General features: G+C 35.8%; 1 protein-coding gene across 3 annotated transcripts; it reads right to left on the bottom strand.

The window, feature by feature from the left end:
- Nucleotides 1-2907: 2907 nt before the first annotated feature.
- On the bottom strand, nucleotides 2908-11673 carry LOC112556564 (nucleolin-like). Of its 3 annotated transcripts, none has more exons than XM_025225699.1 (5): nucleotides 11514-11673; nucleotides 9116-9238; nucleotides 8836-9000; nucleotides 7396-7516; nucleotides 2908-6928 (listed from the first exon to the last, which is right to left on the bottom strand). In XM_025225699.1, exons 1-5 carry the CDS (start codon nucleotides 11568-11570, stop codon nucleotides 6651-6653), a joined length of 744 nt encoding a protein of 247 aa, XP_025081484.1. In that variant the 5' UTR covers nucleotides 11571-11673; the 3' UTR covers nucleotides 2908-6650. The 3 variants fall into 3 exon arrangements, with proteins under 3 accessions (XP_025081484.1, XP_025081485.1, XP_025081486.1); XM_025225700.1 differs by lacking the exon at nucleotides 11514-11673 and adding an exon at nucleotides 11118-11253; XM_025225701.1 differs by lacking the exon at nucleotides 9116-9238 and having other exon boundaries at nucleotides 11514-11671.
- Between the last annotated feature and the right edge of the window lie 673 nt (nucleotides 11674-12346).

Genomic DNA, 12346 nt, shown 5'->3' with positions numbered 1-12346 from the left:
TGAACAGTATAGGCGTCACCCTTGATAAGCTCCTTTTGTTGTCAGAAACAAGTGGCCCAGTTGGCTAGTCGAACAGCACTCACGAGCTTTTGTACAGCGTTTCAATAACTTGAACGAAGCTCTCTTTGGTGCTAACATTCCACTGTCCCTCGTGCTAGACTGTCTAATGTCTTTTCACAAGTCGATGAAGTTATGGAGGAGCTCTATTTAGTGCTGTAGTTTTTTTTTTTTTTTCTATGAAGATGCGACAGCTGGAAACGTGTTCAACTGTGCACTTGCCTGGTCTAAAGCCAGCCTGTTGTTCTGTTAAGAGGTCCTCAATAGTAGGGGTGGAGACGATTTCGTTTAAGTAGCTGATTAATCTTTTGGTTATGCAGTTTTGAGTCTTTTTCGATTGGGTGTTTGATAGTATTACAAGTTATTGTGCCCATTCTTTAGGCAATTCTTTGCGTTTCCAGCTTCTTTGGCACAGAGCATCAAGAACCTTTCTTCCTCACCTTGCTTGAACAACTCAGCAGGGACATTGTCTACGCCAGGTGACTTTCCCCCATCAGACGAATGATGAAGGACGGTAGGTGTGCATGTTCGCTAGTTCTAGTTTGGTTGTTTTGGAAGATAATGACGTCTGTCTTCAGCTGCACAGATCGTTGTAAGATTCAGTCTAACGGTACAGTAATGTTTCCTGCTACTGTTACAGTCTTCGATTTCTGAACTGCCTTGGTAAGGGCTTTCAGCAATTAGTAGAGGTTTTTTGCTGCCATCTCGTGCCATTCCCTACTCTATGTTCTGGAATCGTTCCTCGATGCAGTTCTCCCTAGCTGCCTCCTAATGTCGTTGTTCACTATTTTGTACTTGGAGCTGCTTTTCTTTTTTCTCGTTTGTCAAAGAAATCTAGAATAGAATTCGTGACCCAGGGTTGCTTCTTCTTCCACTGCCTCTTCCTAGCGTTTCTTCAACATTTCCAGCTGATTTTTACTCGGAAAACAATGTCTGAACCTATTACAGGGTTTTCACTTGACAGAAAGTTTACAGGAAAACAACTGAATTCTATAACACAATTCTGCATAATTTATGCGATGCACGGTCATAAATCCTCTTTTGCCAAATTCATGCATTCCTGAAAACAACGGAGAGCCATTCATCTCTAAAACTGCGCCAAAAAGACTTGAGTATCTCAATCGCGAGGACTATTTGTTAATAATATTGCAACTACGACTCATCAGCAGTCTGTTTTAAGATTAGTCTCCCCACACTCCTTCCTCAGGCGTAAATATTCATTTTTTTTAAAAAGTCGCCAACACTACTTGCCTTTCGTTCAAAAGGCTTTTTGCTTTTCAGTGATCCATGTAACAGGCGCATAAATCACAAATAAATATTTGCATTTAAATGTGTTTTAACCAAGCTTTATGCAGTAACAGTGTTTGCATTCACAAGGTGGTACTTTTTAAAATAATAATTATTATTTCAAATCGTCAGATGATGATGATGATTTATTGAGTGCCTTTTCAAAAAAATTTTGCTCAGAGAGCTTTACATAAATCATACATAGACACTACACCATAAACAAGCATGCGCATATATTCGCATGACAGACACGCTCACTTTTACAACAGACACTACACATACACAAAGACACGTTATGCACCCTGATGGTCAGGACATGGTCATAGTGAAGTCGTCGTTCTAAAAAAAAAATATATATACGTCTTAAGTTTAGACTTAAAGGTGGTAAAGGAATCAGAATGACGGAGGCTGACAGGCAATCCGTTCCAAGTTGATGGGGCTTTACAGGGCCGCCGAGAGCCAGCACGGGGCCCGAAGTAAACGACCTCTCCGGGCCCCTTGTAACTGTAATCCTCAATTATTTTCCAATATATTATAGTATGCTTTCAATTTGATTGTCAATATCCACATTTCATTCAATAACATGATATAGACCTCAAACATTAGGACAAGTGCACTAGGATCTACATCACTGCTTGGTGTCAAGAGGATGACCGAAGAGGTCGCTAGGGTCATTCTGGCCATCAATCTTTTTTCACACTTCAGTTTTTCGTTAAAGACGCTATTTTTTGTGCTGTGCGTTTCTTTTTGTGGTTTGTTTCTAAAACCGCTCATTTTCCAACTGTCACTATTAGGTGTTGGATATGTTTAGAACCATGTTTTTCTCTTCTACGTTGTGAATCTAGTAGGGTCATTTCTATTCCAATCTGCTCTCCCGAAAAATTACGCTAGAATGTGTTTCTGCAGATACTACTTGTATTTAACAAGGTCCTTTGACCCTTTCTTATTAGAACCGATGCCCTTTAATTTCCCTACTCAGTCATTCGCAAATTCAGGTTCCTGCTCCTAAAGCATTTTGCAGGTTTGCCGTCCTAAAACTGGCAGTTTCATGTACAAATTGCCGAAGATACCTACTAGTTTTTGTATTTTTAACAGCAAAATTTAAAAGTATCAATTAACTTCTTGTTTATGCAGGACGCAATCCACCAGGGTGATATTGTGAGGACTGCTAAGCAAAAGTATCAAGAACTAATGGTTTTAGAGGGTGGTTCTGCATATGCTGCACAAAGTTTTAGACTCAAGTTGTCGTTTACAACTGTCAGCGGATAATACGTTTCTTCCTTAATTTTCAGTATGTGATTTTGCTTCTGTTTCTCAGATTTGTCATATTCTTTCAACACTTATCATATTTGTAAACGATGTTGCTGTAAAGTACCTGGAACCTTTTACACAATCCTTATTCTTACCATGTGATGGTTCCAAGAAAACTAAAAATAACATACCTGACAAGTATATGACCAAACTCAAAAAAAAGAAATCCCGGTCACACTGTATGTACAGCTACAACAAACATAATACACCGACTGATCTGTAAGATCATTGTTAAAATCAACACAACGGCTGTTTATAGTTGTTTTTTTATAGCAATCACAAGTTACAAAACTGTCAGTTCAGAATTTTAGAATTCAAAACAAGTAATATAAAGTTTCTGAGCATATTATCTAATTTCACAGTAAACGGATTTTTACTCCCACATATTGCCTTAATAGACATACTGGAAGCACTAGCAGAATGTTCATCTTTAATATCCTCCATACTTGCAAATAAAATGTTGCAATCTACTTACAGCCTTACATATAAAAACTGATGTTACTAAACTTCATGAAAGTCTGTAAACTCTGCCTAGTATAGTTTGCTTTATAAAAGAAACTGCTAGGTCATATCAAGAAAAGATACTGCATACATCCAGCATAAACTTGGTTATCAACATGGTTTGTACAGGTGTGGCCAAACAAAATTCCACAATTTTTCCTAATCCTCTTCAACATTTTGCAGACCTACTTTAGTCTCAACATCAACTGGGGAAAATGCATTATGTAGTAATGACTTTCACAAAAGCTCTCAAGTAAAATAGTTTACAGACTGTATTCTTATATATTTTACTGTCAAATAGATACACAATGACATAAAACCTGCAATGTGAAAACGCCCTTCATTAAACTAAAAAAAAGACCTGTATGACAGGTATCCCCTTTTCTAAGGTTTGCACTTGTTTTTAATCCAGTACAAAACTGTTGGTTAAATATTTTGCTGCAGTTTTTCCCTTAATGCTAGAAAAAGTCTAATATTGTGCTAGTGTTGAGAAAATTATGACTGCAAAACGTTTCAAATTCTTCCTGCCATCTTCCATGATGCATAGGGATAATTCAGGACAATGCATGCAAGTCAGTAGCTATATAAATAAAAACAAACCCAAGGTCTTTAACATAAACAATTTCCATTGAGTGTAGCCAAATCCAAGATGGATGGGACTTTGAAATGGGATAAGAGATAAAAGTTATTTTTTCCAACTGACACCAATGAAAACGAACCAGAAAATAACTGGAAAACTATACACCAAGACAGGCAATGGAAAAAATTTTGTCTTCACAACATCTATTCATATTTCAGACGTCTGGTGGCAAGAGGTACTGTGATAGAATAAAACTGTGTGAACTAAAAGCGTCGAGAGATAAAGACTTTGCTGATTTTGCATGTCACAGGTTTCATTGCATTTAAATTATTGAAAATTTTCTAGTTTGTTTAAAATGAGCATTTTTTTCTCTTAGAAATTTATGTTTTAGCTAACCATTTTCAACTCTTTGATCTCCACTTTACTTATTCTTTTTCAGGAAGATTTATGACATGAAAACAAGAAAAAGCTTTTGTAAAATAAAACACAGAGTGCATCCCAAAAGCGTCTTGAGAATGGAAAGTGTTCACTGATCAGAGGATCTGCACATCATAGGTTTGAAGGTATTTGAATTCTTTCCTTAAGGCATTGAAGATTACTCTTTTGTGTACCATTAAAATTCATGCCTTACAAGCTTTGCAGGCATTTTATCCCTATCATTCAAATTTAATTAATAAAATCAATTAGAACTTATCATGCAGAGTATACTGTAAGAAATTATCTTTATAATTTTGTGTGACTTGTGACTGTCTTCACTGTAGGTCTACAGGCAATGTACCTCTGCATCAACAGCAGAATACTTAGTATCTTATGTAAACACTGCAACCAAGTTCATTTTAACTGAAAAAAATTGTCTGGGCGATGAGTCTACAAAATGTTTCCCCATTTTCCCAAAACTTTTTCAAAATTCTGTATCAACCCCAATGGAAACAATACTGTTTCAAAATCATTCCAGAAACAAAAGACATTCAAACATTCCACCTCAGAAATGTACTACAGGTCCTTTTGAACCAGCACCTTACACTTTGCACCTTTTTATTAGCCAAAAGCAGTAGATATAATGCATTTCTGTTCTCTGCAATATAAGTCAGTCAAATAAAATAAAGGGTGGTGAAATTGCAAACTTAGACTTGGTAAACAAATAACCTTGTAAAAATGGTTTGCATTCCATTAAGTGGGCAGAATATACCCACTTAAGACAGTAAATCAACAACTTCTCATTACCCTCCCACTACTGCTGAAACACTTCAGCAAAACCAGCTGCCTTTCCTGCTTCCACCTTTACCAAGAGTGATCATCTCTGAAATATTATTTGAAGTTTTACACAGATCTTGTTAGTGCATGTGGCACAGTCCAGAAGCACATTTTTCTAGTTCTGAAATCTGTTATAACCAAAGAAGCTCATTTCTTTCTGCTACATAAAATACAGCATTTAAAGATAAACATGAAATATGTGAAGATTAAAACAGCATATGCATGTGTAAGATTTATTATTATTATTAAAACAAAGTCATGGGATAGAGAACTAAAAGTAGCATCACCACCATCAACTCTCATGACATGCAATGTTTATTAAAAAAAAAGTGGGAGGGGGGATTAAAAAAAAAGCAGATTTAATCTTGATGAACACATAAATTGCTGCCTCAGTCCAACCCCGGACACAAGAAATGACTTGTTACAAGAGAAAGGTTCACTTTAGCACAAGTTTCCTTCCATTCCAGCAAGCTACATTTCACTTTAGAATTTATCCCTACATCAGGGTCCCTTTACAATGGATGAAACAATGTGTAAATATATTCTCCAACAGTGACAATATGGTGTGACTTTCAATACTGAATGAATTTCACACATGTCCTGAAGGATAAATATGCGTAAGTAGACTTGATTGTGTTATATAATCAGACTCTCGAATGAGTCTCTCAAAGAAACTACCAACTGCACTGAAAACTCAATCAGAAGCAAAGAGTAGCCTAAGGACATGCAAACATAATGACAGTTGAATAAAATAACAGCATTGATTTAAATATTCCACAAGATGGTATCTACTTTGCAAATAATGAAATAACTTTCCAATTTCAATCCTTCAGAACGAGAAGTTATATACTTTAAGAACTGTGTTTAACAGATAACATAACTGATTAGCATCTGTGCGTGCTGACTTAGAGCTTTCACGGGAGTTCAGCTGCCTCATTTCATATGGCTTGCATATGAATTTACCCAATTACTTACATATCTTAAATCAAAGAACACTTTGAAATGATACAGTTCTGGTCTCCAAAACATTTCAGAAAGTTTATCATCAATTTCAATAAGACTGAACCAGAAACAAGTCTTTCGTGCATGCAAAATCACTCTTTAGTAAAATAATTTACAAATATCTTGCTCGTGATGGATTGTTGCAATAAATTCATATGCTCATTCACTGCAATTTGCCAGAATAATTTACAATGTGATGTTGATTAACCAGCAAGGAAAATATTAATCATTTCCTGATGTTATATTGCATAACACTTCAATTCTGTTCTGAAAGGACTTATCTCTCCCCTTTTCCTGAAAACCTGCAAACACAGTTTACACAACCCCACCAATGCCTTAATGAATTCATTAACAAAATTAGAAGTGAACAATAATAATAATAAACATGAACTGCCACAAGAGCATGTGTAAATTAACTTGTCAATGAAATGAAAATTGTATGACTATTAACTTTGAAGAACTCTGTACATTTTACGTTTAAAACCAGCTTACAAGTTTCTGTCCTACAGTCTGGATTGGAAAAATAGGTGAGACAAGATGCTGAATCTACACATGACAAATGACTGGTGGTTGATATCATGTTGAGTCTGCTGGCATTTCACACCTCTCACACTTGTTCTCTCTCACGGACAAAATTCATGCCTGACCAACACTCTCACTACTCAGCAGCTTTCTCACACTCTTTTGGTGACTCTTCCTCCTCATCATCATCATCATGCTTATCACCAGAATCATCTGTTGTTGCTGCTGATTTTCCCCTCGCCTTTCCCTTCCCACGTTTCACGAATTCCTTTCCTTCTTTTGCTGTCTTCTGCATTGTTCCTCCTCTTTTCACGGTTGGTTTAGCTGGAGGGGTAGTAGATGCAGGTTTACTTTGTGACCTTGTACGACGGCCTTCATTGACATCTATTTCTTTTCCCTCCAGCATAAACTTTGCTGTAAACAGATAGACACAGCACTAATTGCTTTAACATCATTCCAGAAAATGCTCAGGGGAACAAAGTGACAAAAGAGAGATGTACTAAAGTCAAATATAAAAACTATTGTCATAAATCAACACTTACCTGTTCTTTATTTCTATTAGACAATACATTTGATAACATTAATATTTAAAAAGCAACTTATATAGATCTTTACAAATATCATCACATTTTAAACAACATCAATGCAGCATAAATGACCAGGTTCTACTGGTTAAAAGTAAAAATAAAAATTCTGGCCATTTGATACAGACAAGAAACAATGACATTTAGCATTCACTCAAGTTTATAAATGCCCATCTTAGCATAACAATTTTCCTCTAACAACAAACATGGTTTATAAAGCTGAAAGAACAAATCAAGCCAGAATCTTTTTAAAACTCCATATATTTATCCTTTAAACAAAAACAAATACAAGTTTACCTTCTTCAACAGTTTTAGCAATTGTCACTCCTCTCTTTGGTGCTGCCTTATTAGCATTTTGCTTAGCAGTCTCTTGCCGTGTGTCTCCCAGCTTTTCCTTGCCGAGCAATTCTTTACCTTCCTGCAGATTGAAACATAATCAAACCTCTTAAAGTATGTTCAGTTCAGAAACTATAATCAAACAATTTTTAAAAAAGCTTCAGATTAGAAGGAATCTAAACACATAAAACACACAGATAAGTGTTCTACATGCAACAAGTTTAAGTGCCTTTCGTGCAAAGAAACTTCTGATCCATAAATCACCTTTTTTGAATTATAAATTATTGCCAGGAAACAACCGATTAAACAATGCCAAGAAAAGTAGCTTCAGAAAAATTATTCCTGAAGGTAGGTATATCTTTTAGTCTATCTGTAGAAATGTGAAAAATACCCTCTTTGTACACTGCCTTATGCAGCAATGTTAGCAATTGCTTTCATAACTGCCTATGAAGCGACTTCTACAAGCATTGGTAATTTACCCTGCACACTAGTCTTAATAATGATAATCGTAATGATTGAATTCCCCTATGTGGATAAAAGTTCAATGTGCTGCACATTAAAGACTACAAAAAATCAAATCAACGACACAATAAACATTATTTTCAGCCTATAGATAGCACCATAACCCCCCCTCTTGGGTAGAACAGTCCTCTTGATTATGATATTAAAGCATATGCTTGCCAATGCATGATGGCCTAATAAGCAGAAAAGGGCATGCATGCCCACAAAATATTATCATAGCATAAAAGCATAAGATATCTTTAAAGGTCAGGATCATTTGTCACATTGACAGATTGACACTTTAAAAAAAATTTACAGCAACCTAGTGATTTACAAAATGTGCAAAAATGGCAGCAAGACAATCACTTTATCATGAACTGTTTCAGGAAGATTGTGGGTTTCTTCAATAAAACAGACCAGAGAATGAACAGAAAATATAAAATAAAACCTGTTTATCTGTTGTTATGAAGTATGAATTGAATACTATCATCACACTACCTATTCTCATATATTTGCTGCTGAATCATGTTACAAAAGTTTTATAATTTCTTTCACTAAATATATTTTGGTCCTTAAAAAATATATTCTAGGGTAGATTTCATCTTGAGGCAGGTCAGTTAAGCTGATGACTTCTGTCCTGCAAACAGATGTACATGTGCCCACCATGTGTATGTCACTATGGGGTTTGCCCATGGAGCCTGCGTGTACGACAGGCTCTTGCCTAGCAGCAGGCAGGAAAGATATTAGCACAGCCAATATTTAAGCTACTTATAGACTTTACACAAAATTCATCTCAGATCCACAAGATACTAATCTCCTTCTAAAACACACATACAAGCACTTTACTAAATTTATGATAACAGGAAAAGTTTATTTTGGAAAAAATATGTATGAACAAACCTTGGCAGTTGCTGCCATAGTACTTTCTTTGGTAAGTTTTGCTTTTTTGGCGGGAGATTCTGGCACTGTCTCACTCTTGATTTCATCAATCTTGCGCTGCTGTCCTCGAGTTTGGGCATCTGGATCTGGTTTGCCTCCCGCATTTTCCAGCAATTGCTCCCCCTCCTGCAGAAAAAAGCCATATAAAAATCGATATCACAAACATCTTTAGTTCAAAAACAGTTTTTGCAGTTAAAACCCCGCATGAAACCTACAGCAATCAAAATAGGTTAGGGGTTACCTTTGCTGTGACAGCCATGGTACTGTCTCGTTGTAGATCTGGTTTTGAGGCCTCTGGTTCCATAAGACCCTGTGCTTCCAGCAGTGCGATCTTGCCTTCAGCTTTTAGATACTCAATACCCTCCTGAGGGGGTGGAAAACGCACATAACTTAATGAAATTGATCAACCATCCTGTACCTAAGAACACAAGTCATGTGTAAAAAGCATCTGTGGTTTTGGGAAGCCCCTCCATTAGCTGGACCTAACAAAAAGAGTAATGACATTGGTAGATTTTGTACATCATGATTATCTACATTTAAGCGCAATGGAAAAATATCTTAGAAATGAACAAACTTGTTTGGTTTTTAGGTTTCTTGAAAATACTAGTGAAAAAAATCTGGGTTGGGCCTATATATTTTGGCACAAAACTTTTACTCCACAGTTTTCAAAGTCTGCAGAAAAAAAAAATAAAGCCCAGAAAGTCTGGCAGTTGTTGCCATCTCATTCATATTTTACCCACAAACACTGCTTGCATATACTTCAGCTCATGTTTATAGTTGAATGAGCTTAATGACAACAATTTTATGGAACATATCTTGAATTGGTTGTATCCCTCATTGCTTTTACAAATTAAACACTTAGATATTTTTATAACCTTTTAACCATATCTATGCCTGTTCCACTTTATGTACGAGTAGCTGATAACCTAATAGCTTCCTATCCTTAAAAAAAAAAAAAATCAGGAGAACCTGAACTGGCTTAAAAACAATATCAAGCCCAAATAACAAAAAGTGGGATGTACTGATATTGTCTATAAAAAGACCTCAGAAGTATGAAAAGTTCACAAGTTTTAGCCATGGATATTAGGAGTAGGGACCACATTTACTTTCTTTCAAAATCAAAGGGGTGGGTGCTTGCAGAGTAAAATATTTATAACTTTTTCCAAAACAAATGTCACATTTAAAAATTGTACAAGATGAATTTTGTGCCTCTTTGCTAATTTTGTATAATTTTTTTAAAAAAAGATGAAATTTTTGACAAGCAATAATGTACCTAAATTCCTGCCACCTACCTGTCTAGCCTAGAATCACCAAGACAATACTAGGACTATTTTTTTTTAAATGTCAAAATTACACTTAAAACTTTTTCTAAGCAACTGCTTGCTTCAATGCACTATTTTACTTCATTTTGGCAAACCAATCTGGATGTCACAACTTCCCCCAAAAAAATATATTCATGTTTATCTGGCTCAATTTATTGAATACTATGTCAGATTTGTTGCACAAGAGTATGCCATCAAATCTCTGAGATTAAAATGGCTTGACCAATAACTGAACCATAAAAACAAAGTGTAAATATGGACTTGCTTTGTTCAAGTTAAAGAAAATCATCAAATATTTCAAAAACCCCAACAATAAAGTAACTGTCTATTAGTTGTCCTTGACTGTAAAAAACCTGACACTGTAAGTAATGAAACACTGTTACAATATCTACACAGTAGTGGAGATAACCGTATATTTCGTGCACTGAATCGGCATTTCGATCATGTTTTGTTTCGGAGTTCTGATGATGATGAACAAAATAGACCCATCAGAAGCATGTCTATTCATCTCAAACAAACAATTGGCGTGTATAGAGTGTCTATCTTTACATTGTCTTCCTTTATAACCTGTTTCTGGTGATGCGCGCATTTTTATTACTATCTGCAATCAGATTTCGCATTTGTAATCATAGTTGATAGAATACACAGGTTTACTTCCACTTAGTGTAAACATCGTAAAACAACGTTACATTACCTACGAGCTATCTGTTGTCTCTCCCTTTTACGTAGTTATGTGCTTAAGTAATTCGGCTTAAGAATAAGCTATATGATAACAATAACAAGGCATTAAGAACCAAGGCATCGCAGGCAGATATTATAGATGATCTTTTCATAGGAAGTTAAACCGGCCTACTCTTTGGAAAGTATAATAACATGCTATCACCAACAAGTAAACGCAAGACCAAGTTGTTTTCATAATACCAAAATGGTTTGAGAAACAGCTGAACTGAACCACAACACATTATATCGTGAATGCGACGCTCTGGCACGTTTTAACGCAGAAGCTGTTCAAAAACATGACCTTGCTCTTTCCGGCGCCATATTGAATATTTCCAAACGGATGCTTTAGAACTTCCTATCACAGCTATCATCATTCGCTACGGTGCGCGTAATCAGCATCAACAAAGTAGAAACAATATTCTTTCATACTTTAAAAACAAATATAATGAAGTTTTAAAACTAAAGTGTCTAAATTCAAAATATAGGTCACTGGTAGTTGACAAATTTCAGTCGATTTGTAATGGCGTCGAAAACTACAATGGGGTGCAAATTTAAACATCAAAATCTGCATCAAATCAATGATCAAAATTGTCAAACCTTTGCAGTAACATCCATGGTACCATCACGGGCCAGTGTGGACTTTGCATCGGCCATTTTAACCACAAATTTTGCAGCTAACAAAAGCCGAATTGGAGGTGTAAAACGCTAGTTTGACACGAGGCGAACAGCTTCAGACGCAAGGAGGCGTGGTCACGTGGTGGGCAACGCCGTGAACGATTGGATCTTGAAATGGAGGTCCTACCGGAAGCGGGAATATGAAAACATTCTCGTCTGCTTCTTCTTCTCTCAGTCACCTCTATGGTGAGGATTACTCAAAATACTTTTAAAAACAAAACAATTATATAATTAGCATGAATGAAAAAGTTCCATGAAATGTTCTTTCTACATATATCTACGATGTTTTCGGAGAAATAATGATGTTTTAATGAAATCTGATTGAAAACATGTTTAAAACTATGAATCTCAATGACCGATTAATAGGCGCTTCATGTATATTCATCAACTGAAAAATGATAATGAAGTTGATCCATAACTGGTCTTAACTCTGCTTTTGAACTGCTGTTCACCCTCTGCATTACTTCTTTTTGCAGTGATTTTCTGTTTGAAAATGACTCAGATCTGACCTAACAGAGTTGTTAAAAAAAAGAAACACTACGATCGAGATTCCCTCTTCCAATTAACTTCAGTGAATGTTAATGTAACACATCATTTTAACTAACACGAGTTAGAATGCTGCATGAATAGTTCTTATTGTAAATGTTTACCACGCTTTGAGAGAAATATAAATTATACTAAGTGTTATTTAAGGCCTTTACCTCCCATGACTATGAGTATAAACTATGAGTATAAATAAGATAAGACTATCCCAG

Source organism: Pomacea canaliculata, linkage group LG2 (assembly GCF_003073045.1).
Source record: "Pomacea canaliculata isolate SZHN2017 linkage group LG2, ASM307304v1, whole genome shotgun sequence".
In the NCBI taxonomy this organism is placed as follows: domain Eukaryota; kingdom Metazoa; phylum Mollusca; class Gastropoda; order Architaenioglossa; family Ampullariidae; genus Pomacea; species Pomacea canaliculata.
This window is presented reverse-complemented; position numbering and strand designations above follow the sequence as displayed.